Source organism: Notolepis coatsorum, assembly GCF_963971535.1.
Source record: "Notolepis coatsorum genome assembly, chromosome: 4".
Taxonomy (NCBI): domain Eukaryota; kingdom Metazoa; phylum Chordata; class Actinopteri; order Aulopiformes; family Paralepididae; genus Notolepis; species Notolepis coatsorum.
This window is the reverse complement of record NC_140168.1, coordinates 56,698,818-56,718,216: the sequence shown is the minus strand read 5'-3', so window position 1 is coordinate 56,718,216 and position 19,399 is coordinate 56,698,818. Positions and strand designations below refer to the sequence as shown.

Genomic DNA, 19,399 nt, shown 5'->3' with positions numbered 1-19,399 from the left:
TGCCTCCGCTGAGCAAGCGCCCAGACCTGACCTGTAGGCGTCGCTGTCCACAATGCCAGATCCCCACCCGTGACTTCCCTCCCCCTAACCCAGCCAAACAGGTTAGTATAGCGATCAGCCCAAGCCAGAGGCAACGCAGCCTCTTGTATTGGTGACGAGCGCAATCTCCGCTACGCCACCTGACCGCTCTGTTCTCTGTTTTATAGTAGAACTGGTAATACTACTATTGAATAAAGCGTATTTGGGTATAAAACCTGCGGGTCCACAAAATCAGTTTCCCATTCATTGTCTATGGAGCAGCTCTAGACTTTACACTTGATGACATCACAAGTTTGAGCCTGGCTTTACGAGAGTAGTTCATGGTCATAAATATTGATTGAACTTTCCTGGGCCATGGCAATAACATATCTGAACTCTTAATTCAGGTGCTGTTCCTGTTTGAGCAAACAAAATGACATAATTATACTTTGAAAGTGACAATTCATATTTGTTCTATTAATCAATCAAGTTCTGGAGCATGTATAGAACAAACTGAGACCAACAGCTCTTCAACACACCACTCGGTGTCAGTTGCTATAGCCTCAAATGGTTTGGTGCGACCGGTTCGGTCAGTATAATGTTTTAAAAGCATAATGTTTAGGGCGCCCTCGTGGCACACCTGCCTCGCACACCTACGCGGCCGTCCCGGGTTCGCCTCCCACTCCCGGGGGATAATTTGTCGCAATGTCTTCCCCACTCTTCTCCCGTTCACCCTCTCCTCTGTCGGTCATGTCTGACCAGAAAAAAGCTGGAAAAACGCTAACAAAAAAAATAAAAATAAAAAAGAAGCATAATGTTTAAATGCGCCTCTCGTAAATGGAATACTGAAGTATCCTGAATAATTGTCGGAACATACTACATGCGTGTAAACGCACTCATGGGTGTTCTCTCCAGGGGGTTATGTGAAGATGGGAGCCCGCCTGCCCTTCTAGCTTCAACAGAGCAAGACGTCTCTTACCCTGCCCTGACTAGTGCCCCGCTTGATGGAGGTAAGTGGAAGATGGAGAAACTGTGGATTCATAATGAGCATGGGAAGGAAAAGAGCCATCATCCTCCATGTTTCAATGTATTGAACGTAATACATGTTATTCATATTCATATAATTTGTATTATTATTATTATTATTATAATATTTGTTAGTTTTCTATTATGTATGACATTGTTACCTTCCTAATTGCTGGTGATTGCAGGGGACCATGTGGTGTCTGGGACAGGGAAAGGGGAAGCGCCTCAAGCATGTGGCGACTCCATGAACTCATACACCCATTCTGGTACGACCGCTGGCCAAATCTCCACATCTAGAAACGGCTCTGCAAATTAGGATTTAGTTTTTTAATGTCAGACTGATCTCGTGTTGCACTTTTCATTGTAGTTGTGACCTGCAAAGAGCCAGACACAGCGGTCGCCTCTGAATATACCTCACAGATATACCAAGGAAGCAAGTGAGTATCCTGCATGTATGTAACGAGATGTGAAGGTCCCTTGAGTATTGTCGTTATCATAGTGTTACACAGGCATGAGGATGGATCGGTACCAAGTAGAACTTATACCATGGGCTGGGCGAATTATCTTTTCTGATTGCCGTGTTAAATCTGTTTACTGCACACGTAGTCCGGCTCAAGTTTAATCACCGTTCTAAATTCATCCGCTACCCAACCTGTAACCGTAGCAACATTAAAGAGCACAGCTGTCAAAGCTTACTCGGTATATCAACAAAGCACAGCTGACATATTAACTTGTAAACTAACAAACGGGAAGGAAAACACACCAGTAATGGTATGTGCAAAGCTTTCACCAAAGAAAGCAGAATAATCAACTTTTAGGTGTGCATTAAGGCATTTCACAGAGGCAACCGTCACACCTTAAAGGCACACGGCAACATTATGGGAAATGCGCTTACCGTCTTCTTCAGAGTCGAGACAATAATATGGATACCAATTTCCTTTCTGTGTGTTCAGTAAAAAACGATCTGGCTGCAAGCTAGCCTAGCTTAGCACAAATGAATGGAAGTGGATACGGACCACTAAATGGTAAATGGCTGCTTTTTTATATATAGCGCTTTTATCCAAAGCGCTTTACAATTTGTTACTCACATTTTACCCATTCACTCACACACATTCACTCACACACCGACGGCGGAGGCAACCATGCAAGGTGCCAACCTGCTCATCTGGAGCAATTAGGGGTCTGGAGCAATAAGTGTCTTGCTCAAGGACACATCGGCACGCTGCCTGGGAGGAGAGGGAATCGAACCGGGAACCTCTGGATTGCCAGACGACTGCTCTACCTGGAGCCACTGTCGCCACTAAACTAGCTTAACACTCCAGGAGAGGTGTTTTTGGCCCAACAGCTAGTCTACTCTAGTGGACCGTATCCGCTTCCATTCTTTGGTGATAAACTAGACTAGCTTGCAGCTGAATAAAACTGTTTAACTCGCACCTACTCGTTGATTATCTCTTATGCTATGACTTATAAACTGTTTTGTGTGAACCAATGTCACTGTAGTAGCAAATATACCAGGTTTCTCAATGTGATATAGGTGTAGCTAAAAAAGTAACCCTTTTTAATCAAGAAAGGTCATATCAGAGTTGAATTCCATAATGGCTGTCAGTCAGTGTGAATTATAGATCACATTGTGCTCACTACTCTTATATCCTAAAATGGAACACAAATAATAAAAAGAATGGACTCAAGTAGAAGAAAAAGCACAGGCTATTACAAGTACTCAAGTTGTCTTACTTAGAAAATGTACTCAATTACAGTAACTAGAAAGTAAATAGTTACTTTCTACCTCTGCACTTTTGTTTTGACTTTGGCTTGAAAGGTGAAACAAACACATAATTCATGATAAGCTACAGGAAACCACCCATTCCTCCCCTTGCCTGCTGCTTCAATGTGCTTCAAAACCAACACTGACATCATATTTCTACATTTACTTGAACGTTTGTTTGTTTCCTAACCTTTATTCAACCTGGGTATCAAGTTCTATGATGTCCTGTAGTAACATTTGTTGAGTTATGATCATGAGTTATACCGTCATGGATCCATGCAAAGGTATGTTTTTTTAATATACCGTTGTCCATGATATATAGACTACATTTTGAGAGAGGGGGGAGGGGTAAACAAAAAATATGTATATATATTATGACGCAAAAGAAATGCATTATTTGCCGCAGTATTAAAAACAAAGGCGAACCACTCAGCCGCGACACGGCCGACCCGGGTTCGACTCCCGAACCCGTCGTTATTTGCCGAATGTCTTCCCCCCACTCTGTCTCCCATTCCTCCTCTGTCTCTCTCTACTGGACTGCCCAGTAGCAATAAAGCGATAAAACACCAAAAAATGAATCCTAAATCTTAAAAAAAAAAAAACTGCACCATGACAATTGTATTACAAGATAAATACATATTGCAATGCATTGTTATTAGTACTGGAACACGAAATACTACACCATCAAATACCATCAAAACTAAGAAGAATGTCCAGCCCTAGTGGTGATCATTAAAGCCCACACCAATAAATGTAGGCTAATTGATTCAAATAATCGAATACGATATAGAAAATCCTGCAAAGGTGCTTGGTCCATAATGCCCCTCACCAAATGTTGTAATTGGACTGATTTATGTAGTGTGTTTTGTGGCACCCTATTGGTCGCTTCAAACACATTTGCAGACATGTTTCCTAACCTTTTATTTAAGTTTTACAATAATTGGACCAACCGGCATGGAGGCATGGCAATGTATTTGTGAATCTTTTGTCACATTTATATTGGGTAATAGTGGCCATGTTGCTTATCCAATCAGGCCAGTCTATTTTTCTGAAAGTTGATTGAAAGTAGCCGACTTTGTTTTTAACCTGTAGCTTACACCTGGTGTGTTTGTTAGATGCTTTGCTGTAAGTGGTCTGACTGCTCCATTGTCTCTCTCCCAGTCCAGCAGTGACGTCTTACACCGGCCAGGTGGCCTTCCCTCCTCTGGCCCAGTCCACTGTGTACTCTGCCTTCCCACAGACGGGCCAGTCCTATGGCCTTCCACCTTTCGGTTAGTCCCCCTTTTTCCTCTCTTAATAACAGCTTGGCTTAACATGTCTGCTCACTAAACCCAGCACCGCACCGCTGTTTGTTACCATGCTTTAGGTTACAACATGCTTTACCTCTGCTGACAAACACACAAAGACCTGGTTTCTCTTTTCTAACTTCCCCCCCCTTTTCCACCTTCCTCTTTCTCCTCTTTCTTTGCTTTTTCTTCTGCTTCTACTGCTCTCTCTCTCTCTCTCTCTTATCTTCAGGTGCTATGTGGCCAGGCATTAAGACGGAGACAGGGCTGCCTGAGGCACCCTCTGTTGGCCAGCCTGGGTTTCTCAGCTTCAGCACTGCATATACCTCAACCCAGCCAGGCCAGCTGCACTACTCATATCCCAGCCAAGGCAAGCTGCCCTCTCCCCCCTGCCTCACATCAGAGAGCTCTGAGCCTTTCTAAACATTTAACCACCGGGGAAATAAAGAGTTTTACAGGGGTGCATTGGTACTCTCTTCTCTTGTCGTTAGCAGGGTTCCTACACAGGTGTGGGAGGTACGGGAAATCATTTTGACAATATCAAGGAAGGTCTTTGGGGGGGGGGGTGGAATAGAAACCGCGTAGGAACCCTGTTTTACTGACCCGACGTGATGCAACGGCAGAGTGCAGGATGGTAGTGATGGTGGAGGTTTCCCTCTGGAAATGTTGACCGATTGGCAGGTGTTTTGAAGTGTGCGGTTTCTGTTCCAACAGGCTCGAGTTTCACTACAGCCAGTGTGTACACTAATCTCCCCTCGGCTGCGGCCGCCACCACAGCCTCCGCCGCGGTGGCACACCAGGTGAGGCCTAGCGAAACGCTTGTGCAATTTCGAGAGCTGAATTATTCCAGACTGGGAAAATCAAGGGCTTTTATTAATGGATGACCGTACAGGAATTTACGCAAATGGGTTTTTACGACTTATTTTCACATACATTCATTGGATTAGATAGTGGCTGCCTGTCATATTTATACATTGTAAGGCCACTTTTCCATAGTAAGGCCCGACTGTTGAGAAAACCAGACTTCTCTGAGCTGGGAAGGGGGGGGGGGCTTAAAAAAAGAAAAAAAGCAGGAAAGAATATAATTGTTCTGATCACTTAAGTGCTCTGACGGTCATGGAAAAATCATAATGTTTAACATCAGGGCTAAGGTGGAAGGAACTCTAAAGAGACAAATGGATATTTCTGAGGGAAACTGAACATAGAATAAAGCACTCTTTGTCCCTGTGACCTCAAATCACTCATCTGACTGTTTTCTTTTTTTTTTTATCCTCCATAATTATCTAGGAATTCAGCAGCTATAACTCCCTGGGACAGAATCAGTTCTCTCAGTACTATGCCCCGCCCCCCACCTACGTGCCTGCCGGGCTGCCCAATAGCGACGGCCACGGTGCCAGTGTGGGTGTGGCCGGGTATCCGGCTATCAAGTCGGAGAGCAGCGCCTCAGCTGGGCTGCCCAGCGCCACAGGTATTTGTAGCCAACATAATGTACTTCTCTCACTCGTCATGATATGATATGATATGATACATTTATTTATATTGCGCCCCTTTAGTTACATCGGCCCGGGGCACAGCCCGGGGAAAAAAGAAAAACAGAAAGACAGGAACAATACGAAAACAGAAAAAAATACATGCAGGCCAACCAAGCAGATGGAGAACGGACAGACATAATACACCAGTCATACAGTCATGTTGTCCTCATTCATGTGACCCAGAATTACTCTAGGACCACATGTATTTTTCATCTCCATTCATCTGTACTCATCACCACTGTATTCTATTTGCATTGTGCTCCAGGTAATCGCAGTAGAGATTAGAGATGCACCAATACTGATATCAGGTTGATATCAGATATCAGGTTGATTCTGATTCCATGCTAAAACAGGATATCTGTATCAAAGAATTTCCAGAATATTCAAATCTGTTGCGACGGTCCATATGTAACATCTAAGAGCAGTTAAATTGTTGGCCTAATTTACATATAGAAAGATGCTTGATCTCCCTTATGGATTATAATAATAATACATTTCATTTATATAGCACACTTTAAACTCAAACGAGATCTCAAGGTGCTTCACAGCAAAAGGGAAAATAAAAGGTTAAAAACATAGGAGCAGTAAAAACAGGCCCTAGTGGAAGGCAGAGTCAAATAAATGTGTCTTAAGGCTGGTTTTGAAGGCAGCAAGGGAGTCTGAGGGCTTGACAGATCATGGCAGCTGATTCCCAGTGCGGAATAAGCACGGTGCCCCATGGTTGACAGCCTGGTGGGTGGGATGGCGAGGAGGTTTTGGCTGCCAGACCTAAGTGACCTGGTTACAGGTTGAGGGGAGAGGAGGTCCTGGACGTACATCGCTCTCTAATGGATTACTTCTCAATAGGTTTTGGGGTTTGAGTCTACCTTCTTCATTTAAACTTGTGTAATTCAGCAGTTCAACAAGTTGAAAGTACTAAACTCCTTGGAGTGATGCTGGATTGCACTCTGTCTTGGTCTCAGCATATTAATTATATTGTTTTAAAAATGGGAAGAGCAATTGGTATTTCCAGGAAATGTGCTTCTTTTGTTGCCCGTCCCCTTTTATGTCAGATAGTGCAAAGTTTAGTTTTATGTCATCTTGACTATTGCTCTGCGATGTGGTCATCTGCTGCCAGTGGTGACCTCAGGAAGCTCCAGGTGGTCCAGAACAGGGCAGCACGGTTGGTACTGGGCTGCTCACTAAGGTCTAATGTGAGCCGTATGCATGCCCGCCTCTCTTGGCTTAACGTTGAAAATAGATTGTCTTTTAATTAGAGCTGGGCCGTTAACGGCGTTAACGTGCTGCGTTAACGCTATACTAGTATCGCGCGATAATATAATTAATGCATTAATCTAAAAAAAAATAAAAAAATATATATATTTTTACCTTTATTTACCCAGGGTAGGTTCGCTGAGCACAGATGCTCTTTTTCAGGAACGCCCTGCTTCACATTCACACAGTTCCATTCACACCTGGGAGCTGCCCAGTACAACCACAGTTGACACCATTGGCCACTGAGCAACTCCACTGGAGCAGTTGATTCAAGCCATGTCACATAGTTCAAGTTTGAAATGATTCTTTCTGTTTTGCTCCTGAGAGTGCTAGATACTGTACTGTACTGGTAATATTATTTATTTGTGTTAACTTCTGAATAAAACAACTTATTAAACACAAGTACATCTTATTGAACATTATTTTGATATTTCATTACCAATTATCATAGCAAAACAGCTTTTTCAAACAGTCTGTAATGCATTTTGGAAACGGGAGATGGGCTCATGGTGTAATGGGCCACCTGGCCTGAGAAACATAAGGAGGAAAGAAAAAGTAAGGACTTACTTCTGGTCATTATTTGGGTAGAACACACATATTTTGAATGCCTTCGGCAGTTTTTTTTTTTTTTTTTTTGAGCCATTTTAATCTAGATTAATCTAGATTAAATCCAGGATTGCAGATAGATTAATCTAGGTTAAAACAATTAATCTATGCCCACCTCTACTTTTAATATACTTGTGCTGTTCAAGTTGGTCATGAGCAGTAAGACTCCTGTTTTTATACATAATCAGATTGTTTTTAGTAATACTGTGCACAAGCATTACACTAGAGGTTCCAGTAGTGGGCAGCTTGAATTGCCAGGTCCTAGAACCAGCGCTCTGGGGAGATCTTTTATTTTTAGAGCATTAACTCTGTGGAATGGCCTGCCTCGGAACCTCTGCTGCATTTACAGTAGATTCACTTTTAAAAAGAATCTTAAATTGTTTTTAAATAGTTTTTAACACTGTAAAGTAATTTTTTGTTTTTGTTTTACACTAATGTAATTTTAGCTATATTAATTGTTACAGTAGGTTCATTATGCATTGTGTGTACTGACTTTTAATAATTTAGTTTTTTGCAATAGTGATTGTTTTTTTGTGTGTGGACCCCAGGAAGACTACTGGTTGCTATCGCACCAGCTAATGGGGATCCCTAATAAAATCAAATCAAATCAAATCTTCAGTAAGTGGATCGGCCATAGAGATGCATAGAGTGAGCACTTCTGAAACATCCTTATTTTCATGGTCCGATGCCTTGTGGGGAAGATGATCTTCTACAATTCATGATGAATTGAAAATGGGGGACCCTGATGTAAACAAGACAAGTCTTTCTCTGGTCTGCAATCCCTTAACTCTTTAATTGCCAGACCCGAGATATCTCGGGTTTTGGTTGTTTTTTCTTTTATTCTATATTTTTATTCATTATTCATCCACTGACCTCGGTGTTGCCATAGGAAAGGATTTTGAGATTGCCAAAGTGCAATACCGGCCGCATCCTGCCAGATGGCAGTGTCGCCCACCCTTTGAAACCTTATATCTAACTCTGTGTTACACTCAAATGTCTCCGGGCGCTATATTTAGACGGAGCCGAGTAAGTCGCTTCATCCGACCACTTCGAAACGCATCTGGCACACTCGATCCATAAGTTGTGCCAAATTATGTCCGGGACCAGATGGACACCAATACTGGAAATCGCGATCAGACAGGTAAGGACTATCTGACATCAATTTCAGCTTGATCCAACAATGTTTTCATATCGATCCAGCTGATCGGCTTCTGTAGTGTTCAACACGAATGCCGTTACTGGCCATCAAAGCATACAAAAACGACCCCCCCCGCCCTTTCATGCATTCATGATGAAACATAATACCTATTATATACATTTGATTTGGAAATAGTAGCGTGTCCAGGCAAGAAACACCAACGCTTATAGTAGAATACACGTAGCGCCCTATAACTCAGCGTTTCAGGAATGATCCCGGATCACTCCTAAACTATACTTATATTCACCACGGGATAACTCGCAAAAAAACATTATCTCTTTTTTGCATGTTCAACGGAAGAACTGTCAAATGACTATAGTATTGTCTCCATAGCTATAATATAGAACAGTGGTGCCCAACCAGTCGATCGCGATCGACAGGTAGATCGCGGGCTGATTTCAAGTAGATCTTGATTAATAAAATAAAATAATGAATAAAAAAGATTGCAAAATCAACTCTGCCTCTCCTTGTTAACTACAACAAGCAATGCTGTTTGTTATTTAAGATGAGGTCGGACTCGGCACTGACAGATTTGTGTTCATTATGCTGCTTTTATAAAGCCTCAAATGACTGCTTACAATATACAATTTTGGCTGGTAGCTCTCGGCTAGGTGGTCAATTAAAAAGTAGATCTTGGTTCAAAAAAGGTTGGGCACCCCTGAAATATAGATATAGCTCTCCAAACATAGTGACACACAGTGAAAATATGTTATGGAAACGTGGCACGTTAGCCACAAGGGCCAGACTAATCCCTGGCGCTGAATGAGTTAACAATTGTGTGTATTGAGCCGTACTGTATTGTACCCATTCTGTAATCTGTTAATAAAATGTTCAATCAATTCAATCAAACATGTGTAAAGGCAATTGACTGTTCTCATGTGTATACCGCCACCTAGAGGCTCTGATTTTATTCTGTAAAGTTGTTCTGTAAATGTTACAGATCCCAATCACTCTTTCCACTAAGTGGCAGAAAATCCAGTGTTCCAACCACCATTGAGTTTCAAATGAGGAAGAAGCATTGTCTTTTGGGTGGAGTTTTCTGAATTCAGTAGCATTGGGAACACTTTTGTGTAGATGGGGAGCGCTCACTCGTATACATATTTTAGATATCTGCCTATAGTTGCAACTCAGAGTCTATATTGGCACTGAGAAAGTGTTATATGTATGTAATATGTGTCATGTCATCCTTCAGACGCGTCCCCACGTGAGAACCTGTCGACAGGCGTGGCCCTCCCTACCGGCATGGCCCTTCCCACCGGGGCCAGGGACCAGGACGACGCGGGCCGTAGGAACTCTATGGGGAAAGCCAAGGGAAAGAAGAGGTCCGACAGCTGCCCGCCTGCTGACGGTGACCTGGAGGTACCTATTGACACTGACTCACTTGATGTTACTCTCGGTGCTGGCATTGAATGTGGCAGAGGATCTGATGGGCTCTGCTTATAACCCCAAACACGAATCATAAACATAACCTAGGCTCTAAAAGTAAAACTTTTAATCTGAGAAATGTTTCACGCTCAAATTTAACGACAAGGTATGGATGACACAAGGACTAATACCGCAGCTTGCAACAATGCATTGGTAATGTTTTTAAACGTGCCGTTAAAGGCTCAATCAGTGATAGAGTAGCCCCACCACCAAGAATTATAAATAAGAATGAAGATGTTTTCCTTGTCTTGTTGATTGACTGATCTCTTGATGGAAGGACGGGTAAAATTCAATGTGTTCATTGTATTTTGCGGCTGTAAACGGTTTGTTTACATTGAATCATAAAGAGCAAGTTTCTTGAATTCATTCTTCTGTCATTTTTAGCGCATCTTTCTCTGGGATCTGGATGAGACCATCATCATATTCCACTCTCTGCTCACTGGGTCCTTTGCTCAGAAGTTTGGCAAGGTTTGTATCGCGGAATAAGAAGATGTAGTGATACAATGGAGTCTTGAAAATATACATGGCTCAAGAAGAGTTTTGTAGTATTTTGAGTATTGGAGCTCAGTCCTTTTGTTGTGCTGTCTTCTCAGGACCCTGCCACTGTGCTGAACCTGGGCCTGCAGATGGAGGAGTTGATCTTTGAGTTGGCGGACACCCACCTGTTCTTCAACGACCTTGAGGTACTGGTCGGACACAATCTCCATTCTTAAAGAGGCAACAATTTTTTACCTGAATCCTATAGGCCTTGCATGGAATGTTTGTGTAGTTCTCTGTCTTCCAACGTGGCTGCCTGTAACATAACAACCATTGTTTTATACATGGAAATGGATGAGGCAATGCTGGTAAATGTTTCCGCTGCACAGAACAGAATAATAGGATTCACTCGGTGGAATGCCTCTTTAATGAGAATACTGTCATATGCCAATGATGCTGTAGCCATTATGCAGGTTTAATTCTGTGTTAATAGATTGAAAGAAGCAGTTATGTATAACTGTGGATTCTTAGAGCTTCAATTGGGCACAGAAACTCAAACCCTGTCCAGCCCAAACCCACACATCTGCAGCTATTTATTAGCCTGATCCTAATAAAAAGCTTTTACTTTTCACTAATAAGTTGCCAATTATCTACAGAAATACAGTACATTTACAAGTGTTGAGTGCTACAGTGTGTAGGTTAGTATATTAGGACAAGTGCATGACAGTAAGGTTAGTTAGGGTTAGAGTTTTTTTTTTTTTTTTTGATCATGATTGAAGAAGTGCGTCTTTAGTCGACGGTGAAAGATTGGACGTGTTTCGTTCCACCATTGTGGGGCAAGGACCGAGAATAGGCGACTTCTCTTTGACGACCCTCCCGGAGCTCGGATAGGAGTAGGTCTGAGGCGGCCAGAAGATGCAGAGTGTAGGGGTCTTGAGGGTGTGTAGTTAGAGACCATTGACCGGAGGTAGGCGGGAGCCGCTCCCTTCGCCGCACGATATGCCAGGTTGAGGGCCTTGAAGCGGATTCGTGCGGCAATGGGGAGCCAGTGCAGGTCCCTGAGAAGTGGGGTGACATGGGCTGACTTCGGTAGGTTTGAGATCAGGCGGGCCGATGCGTTCTGAATGAGTTGAAAAGGCTTGGTGGCAGTGGTCGGAAGGCCAGTTTTAGAAAGGAAGGAGAGAAGAGAGACTGGACGATAGTTGCCTATTATGGTGGGGTTCATGGTTGGTTTTCTTATGAGCGGTGTGACTCTGGCTTGTTTTAGGGAGGTGGGGACCACCCCCGAGTTGAGGGAGGAGTTGATGCTTGCCGTTAGGAATGGGAGGATGTCTGGTGCTATGGTCTGGAGGAGTTGGGAGGGTAACTGATCCAGCTGGCATGTAGTCGGACGTTACCAGTTTCAGGTTCTCGGCATCTGTAATGGGAGAGAAAGATGACAGAGTGAAGGATGAGGTTCTCGATTCAGTATTTCTTTATTTCCTTTATTTCTTTATTTCAGATCCCCATTAGTCACTGCCTCAGCAGCGACTATTCTTCCTGGGGTCTGGATCCAAACATATAAAATTAAACAAGAATAATCAATAAACAACATAAAAACAAAACAAATATCAATAAAACACCAATAAAATATACAAACAATTATAGAACATTAAACCAATTAAAATCAGACATACAACCAAATATGTATGCCAAATTTTCTAATATAGAACAAAAACAAATATCAATAAAACAACAAAGACAACAAAGACAACAATAACAAATATCAATAAAACAACAAATATCAATAAAACAACAAAGACATCTCAGAGCAAACTAAAATGTGCTCAAAAACAGCACAACATTCCATACACTCATACTCTAATACTCATAACCACTAGACAAACACATTCCAAAACAACACATAACCCAACACAAGAACCCATTCATTAGACACAGATTAGACCTAACCAAAATCAACCTCTTTCTGCATTACAGCCACTCGTAGTCTCCTCTTGAATCCCACCTTACTGGTAATTGAAACCAAATATTGTGGAAGTCTATTCCAGTAGGACATTGCCCTGTACATTACAGTTTTCTTTAAGGCTTCAGTTCTGGGTCTCGGCAGGGCGAACCGACCCTTCAAGGCTTGTCTAGTGCCATAGCCATGACCATCACTAATAAGCACCAGCTGCAAAAAGAGGCACACAGGTTTATGCAAAGTATAAATATTTCTCATAAACAAAATAAGACTACACACTAGTCTCTCATTGACTCTCATCCATGACAGTTCCTTGTGCATTTTCTCAACACTGTTTCTAATTGAGCTATGCAATGCAAGTCTTGCAGCTCTATTTTGAGTAAGCTGTATTTTATTTAAATCTTGTTTGGATGCATTTGACCAGATTGCTGGACAGTAGTCCAGATGTGACAAAACTAGTGATTGTATGACTTGCTTGGTAGCTGTGTCTGTTAAAAAATAGGCATTCCGTCTAATAATTGAAATACTTCTGCTCATTTTTGTTACAATATTGTTAATGTGAGTTGACCAAGAGAGTGTTTCATCTATTATAACTCCAAGCAATCTGGCCTCCTTAACTTGCTCAATATCTGCACCCTGCAAAGAAATATTTAATCTGTGATTCTCTCTCTGAGCATGCTTTGAACAAATAATTAGACATTTTGTTTTGGATGCATTTAGTTTCAGCTTATTTACCGTGACCCATTCAGAAATCTGCATTAACTCGCTTTGAAGAAGACTGCTGAGGTCTTTGGCATTGCTTGCCGAAGCATATATTGTAGTGTCATCTGCATAAATGGAACTGCTTGCATTTCTTAAACTTTGTGGCATATCATTTACAAATATTGAATATAATAATGGTCCAAGGCAACTTCCTTGAGGAATGCCACATTGTAGCGTTTTAAAGCTTGATAAAGTTCCATTAAACAGGACACATTGTTGTCTCATGAATAAATAACTTTTCATCCAGTTAGTAGCTGAGTGTTTGAAACCATAATCAGCTAGTTTTGTAAGCAGCAGTTCATGATCAATGAGATCAAAAGCTGCGCTAAAATCTAACAGTACTGTACCAACTAATAATTTACAGTCAATATTTCTTAGCCAATCATCAGCCAATTGTGTAAGTGCTGTGCATGTTGAATAGCCTGGTTTGTAAGCATGTTGAAAGTCAGAATTTATGTTATTAAGGGAGAAATAATTTTGAATTTGTTTGAATGCAATTCTTTCCATAAGTATACCTAAAACAGGTAAAATACTGATTGGCCTACTATTTGGTCCAGTGAATGATTCTTTTCTATTTTTTGGTAGAGGAGTGACCTTAGCTACCTTCCATATTTGCGGATAAATTCCTTCCTTAAGACTCAAATTGAATATATGACATATCGGACCAGCAATACTTCCAGCTGATAGCTTCACAAGTCTACTGTCCAGATTGTCGTGACCAGAGGGTTTGTCACATTTCAATTCAGACAATAACTTTTCAATTTCTGAAAGATTTGTGACCAAAAATTCAAATTCACATTCTTTGTCCTTCATGATCTGACTTTTTATAATTGAATCTGATAAGTTACCCTTTACAGGTGGCATGTTGTCTCTTATAGTATTTACTTTATTTGTGAAATAGTCATTGAAATAATTCAATTATTTCAACCCATAAGTATTTGGAATGGGTGGGGGTTGGGAGAATGAGCTGCAGATGTTCTCCACTTCCACTTTAAATGTGAGGTAGGTATTGCTATTGTGTGTGTGTGTGTGTGTGCGTGCTTACTGCCTTTTAGGAGTGTGGATGGGTCGATAGGCGGCAGTTCTGGATCAGGCAGAGGGCCAGGGACAGGCGGGCGCGGGTCCAGGGCACAGTAGCATGCTACCCAAAAATAATGCATTAATAAGATGCATGTGGCATCTCCTTTGATTCTAAGCTAACGTTAATTTTAAACAGTAGTCTGCTCATTAGGCTAATTCGCACAGAGACAGGAACTCTCGTCTCATAAGGGAATGTTTTGTTCGATGGAATGTATGAATGACCTGTTTAGTGAAACGGCAGAAATAAAGACGCACTCCGCTTTCTCCTCTTCTCTCTCAAGGAGTGCGATCAGGTTCACGTTGAAGATGTGGCTTCCGACGACAACGGACTAGACCTGAGGTGATTAACCCTTTAGTTGCCGCCACACAGCAGCTACCACTACTACAGAAACACTGCAGGCTCAGACGCTCCCCTTTGCACGACCACACAGATATACTGAAGATGTTTGAATGAGCACACATTCTGAACATCCAGGCCCAATGACAACCCAACACTCACCACGGTGCTCACAGTACGTCTATGGATTTATCCGGCAGTGTGGCTACATGAATAGAGTGTTGTTGTCCAGCAGGGGGCACTCTGTCCTCTGGACTTGTCAGTAACAATGCCCCTGTTACGGTGATAGGGACACTGTACAGCTGCGAGTGCCGTCCTTCGGATTTGAGACGCTAAACCGAGGTCCTGACTGAATTTGGTCGTTAAAGAACCCAAGGGCGTCTATCGCAGAGAGTAGTGGGTTCCCCGACGTTCCTTGTCAAATTCCCAATCAGGTCTCTGACATCAACTCCAGGGCGCTGAAGAGGGCAAGAAAGACCATGACCGACTCCTCCCACCCCAGCCACAGCCTCTTCACCCTGCTCCCCTCTGGGAGAAGGCTGAGGATCCCAAAGGCTGTGAAAGCTCATCACAGACTGAGCCGCCAGGCTTTGTCCTGTGTCTGTTGTTGCTGTTTGTTATGTGGAAAAAATATGTAAAAATGCATAAACTGTAATTTCCGTAACAATTACATGTGTTTATTAAAGGAATCTGAATCAAGGCCACCTAATCATCCCTTCCCCTTAATTGGCTGATATCAATCCCTGTCCCCTGAGCCGTTCAGCCATTGTGTAGTGTGATGATGTGTGCCTGGTGCCAGTGTATGGCAGCCATTGAGCCTGCGTAGCCCAAGGTTGGGTGCTACCAGTGGTGGTGAAGGAGGCAATTTCCACCCTAAATTGTGGGGAGCACTTTGAGTCAGAGTAAAGCGCTATATAAATGTAATGAATCATTATTATTATTTATGGAGAAGATCATGGCAAACGGTGTGTGTGCGGCATTCCAAACCAGTTCACCCTCAAATCCTCTTGTCCTGTGTTTCTCTCCACAGTAACTACAACTTCTTGACGGACGGCTTCAACGGCCCCAGCGGGGGGGGCGGGACCTCTGGGGCCACGGGAGTCCAGGGAGGTGTGGAGTGGATGCGCAAGCTGGCCTTTCGCTACCGCCGGCTAAAAGAGATCTACAACGGATATAAAGGGAACGTCGGAGGTAGGGCCGAGCGATAATTCAATATTATCATTTCTGTTATCGTATCGGTATCGTACCATGATGACATTTTGATATTGTTGTACACAATTCTTTTAAAGGAAGAAATGAAGAGGGCACCTATTAATTCAAATTGATCTCAAGATGAGATTTTCAGTATTTGAGGGATGATGTTTGAAATTAGTTTTTGTTTGATACCAGTCTTTTCATTATTATTAAGTTCAATACGATGAACAGCAATTGGATTATTTATGTTGTGATTTTGCATACTGTTCACATATTGTGAGATATACGATATATATATATATATATATATATGTGTGTGTGATATCTGAAACATTTCAGATGATTAACCTGATCTGAATTTCTTTCATGTCACCCACTCCTTGTTGGTGGTGAGGTTTCCTTGTAAAAAATGTAATCTTCACGTAATGGTGTGTCATAGTAAGCACCATTTCTGAGACTAAAAGGCCAGATCCAAATGTAAACAAGTGTATTTTTTTTATTGATTGACTGAGCTTTTGAAGACAACGGACAGCGGATAAATATGATGTTTTAATTGTATTTTCTGTGTTTTGCAGCTGTAAAATGTTGGTAATGTTATATATAGACCTATATTCTGATGTAAGGGGTTATTAAGAAGGGCCCAAAGCTTCTTTCCATCAAACTAAAATAATATATATGAATATAGCACACATTTACTATAAGGACAAACCAATTCCGAAGTAGCTCATGGCAGCCATTGGCCATAATGACGTTGCTCTCTTGCACCATCTCCTGGCAGATGTTCTAAATGCACTGTGCTGCCGCTGTGTCCTCCAGGCCTGTTGAGTCCTCTGAAGAGAGACCTGCTGCTGCGGCTTCAGACGGAGATAGAGAACGTGACGGACGCCTGGCTCAGCAGTGCACTCAAGTCCCTGCTACTCATCCAGGCCAGGTCAGCTCTGATCCAATATCCAAACACTGGAAATGTGTATATATTCCAAGATGAAGTGGTTGGCAAGTAGGCTTACTGGTGTGGTATTTATTATGTGTTCTAGAAATGCCACTTTCTTTAGACACACGGTAGGCTGGTCAAGAGCTTTTCTTACCTATTGAACCCTCAGTACCTTAGGCTTAGTGTTTTTATTAACTACCTAAATGAAAATGGCATTTTTCAGGTGACACCTGCTGTGTCTTTTTTTCTTGCTCAATGCTTCTCTCCGCACACGTTCCAATATTGTTATTTACACCCACAAAGGTTATTTGACATTCCACGTTCATGCCAAACCCACTCGGCTGAAGGTGTTTGCCGCGGTATTCTCTTAAATGGATTTGATTTGCATTTGGGCCAAAAAAAACTCATTCCACCAGAACCTTCTCCCCTTGTTTCCTCTCTCCCTACTGTCTAAATTAAGAAATACTATGTAGAAAAGAAGAAGAAAAAACAACAACTGTGGACGCTCTTTATTGAAGAGCGCTCCGCTTCTGATAATGGGTTTTGCACATATCGCTGTGAATTGAAAGAGAAGTTAAATTGACCGTCTCTTGGTACAAGGCCAGAGCAACACAGCCTATTGTTTACGTGTCACACGCCATCTCTTACCATGCAGAACGACTTGCCAAACTCTATATCCAGACCAGGGTTTCCGTTAGAAAAAATTGTTGCCGGCCTCAGTGTCCGGTAGATTTCAATCTACCGGTCAAATGAGAGAAATTCCGGTCAGAGTTTATTGAGCTTAAAAACAATTGATAGGCAAAAGAATGACAACAAAACAAAAGAATGACATCATCAAGGCATGTAGATTTATAATATTTTTACTTAAAACTAGGCTACTTTTGCGTATAAAGTCATTATATTCCAAATAAAACAAGTCCCGAGACTCCTTGCTGCTGCCGACTTTAAATCAAATAGACCTTTGTGGGCAATCGCCCGACATTAATAAACAACAGTCTGTTATAATCACATTTTTATTAGCTAACGAATTCCGTTATATTGGACATTTGTATTAATTATATCAAGCGAAGAACTGAGAAATTTGGCAGAGAGAGACGGCAACATTATCGTGGGTTTGCGTGACGACTCTCTCTCTCTCCACCTCCCAATGACTTATTTGCGAGAGTATGTCGATGCAGAGCAGCAGATTCAGCTGTTATTGGCTCTTTTCTGGGGACCGCACAGCAGCGCCCCCCACCCAACATTGAATTGAAAATGGCTGAATTGGAGTACTGCTGGAGTACTGCACTGTGCTGCTGCTGCTCCGGCTCTGCAGCTTCACAAAAGTTTGCACACCCAGCACTAAGCTTTCGCTGACAACGTCGTTGTCATTATTAGAAGCAACGATGAAACAAATGTAATGATTGTTTCGTTCATCGCATAGGCTATTTAATTTTAGCCTATTTTAATACAATTCAAATAATCAAATTGTGCTTAGACTCAGGAAATTATTTTCACCGGACATTAATTAAGACCGGAGAGATTAAATATGTCGGACTTCAACAGATTTTGCCGGTCAAATACCGGTAATTACCGGCTAACGGAAACGCTGATCCAGACCATAATGAAGGATCCACATAGCAGCACTCTGCCTTTAGCTATTCATGCACAAGTTGGAACTTATTCCATTTTCACAGTTAGGGTCAGTGATGATCGAAGGGAAGCCAGAAAACACACTGTTTTGTTTAAATATTTATGTTTTGAATTACTTTCGCTGTGTTTTCATTTGGTTTTTGGTCAATTTATTTCTTTATCTCTCCTTTTGTTTTTAAGGAAATGTATTTTGTAAATGTGTAGTATTTATAATTATTACTGTATGAATTTGTCTCTGTATGAATTGGTGTCAAAACTGTCAATTCAAATCTGCCATTCAATATATTAATGCAATGTTTTTGAACAGGGGAAAGTGTATGAATGTCCTGGTCACCACCACTCAGCTGGTTCCTGCTCTGGCAAAGGTGCTGCTCTATGGCCTGGGAGACGTCTTCCCCATAGAGAACATCTATAGTGCCACTAAGATAGGTACATGACACACACACACACCCTCACACTTTATTCGAATCTGCAGGTCAAAACACAGAGGATTCAAATATTGTAGAGCTTCAACATGTTTCCAGGACATATTTACTGTAGATCAGCGGTTCTCAAACTTTGGGTCGCGGGTAGGTGACAGTGGGGTCGCGCATTGGCCAAAAAAAAAACTCAGATTGAGTTTTCCACCCGGCAGCTGTGTGTATTTGCCATGTCTCGTGACTCGCCCCCCCATCAATGGAGGCCGACACACGTATTCCAATACAGATCTCACTACACCCTGCGCATTTATAATCTGGTCTTTTGTGTGTGACCCAGACTCGCAATTGATAGGTTTGTTGTCAGAAGCGGTGCTGGTTGGCCGCGATGAAATGGGCTCTGCCTCTGATCTCGAGGCAGAGTATTCGCCTTTGTTAACTCTGAGAAGAAGCGCAGATTTTCCTTGCAGACAAAAACAACTCATTGGCAGAGAAATGTG

General features: G+C 42.1%; 1 protein-coding gene across 2 annotated transcripts in view; it reads left to right on the top strand.

Moving 5' to 3' along the window:
- eya3 (EYA transcriptional coactivator and phosphatase 3) overlaps positions 1-19,399 on the top strand; it is a 56,876-nt gene that overhangs the window by 28,393 nt on the left and 9,084 nt on the right. For both annotated transcript variants that reach the window (XM_084313140.1, XM_084313139.1), the window contains exons 4-16: positions 934-1,028; positions 1,230-1,310; positions 1,412-1,481; positions 3,971-4,080; positions 4,810-4,895; positions 5,383-5,563; positions 9,878-10,044; positions 10,495-10,578; positions 10,704-10,793; positions 14,671-14,729; positions 15,757-15,917; positions 16,737-16,851; positions 18,791-18,912. In XM_084313140.1, the coding sequence (XP_084169266.1) occupies positions 934-1,028; positions 1,230-1,310; positions 1,412-1,481; positions 3,971-4,080; positions 4,810-4,895; positions 5,383-5,563; positions 9,878-10,044; positions 10,495-10,578; positions 10,704-10,793; positions 14,671-14,729; positions 15,757-15,917; positions 16,737-16,851; positions 18,791-18,912 (1,421 nt within the window). The remainder of the gene's footprint in view (positions 1-933; positions 1,029-1,229; positions 1,311-1,411; positions 1,482-3,970; positions 4,081-4,809; positions 4,896-5,382; positions 5,564-9,877; positions 10,045-10,494; positions 10,579-10,703; positions 10,794-14,670; positions 14,730-15,756; positions 15,918-16,736; positions 16,852-18,790; positions 18,913-19,399) is intronic.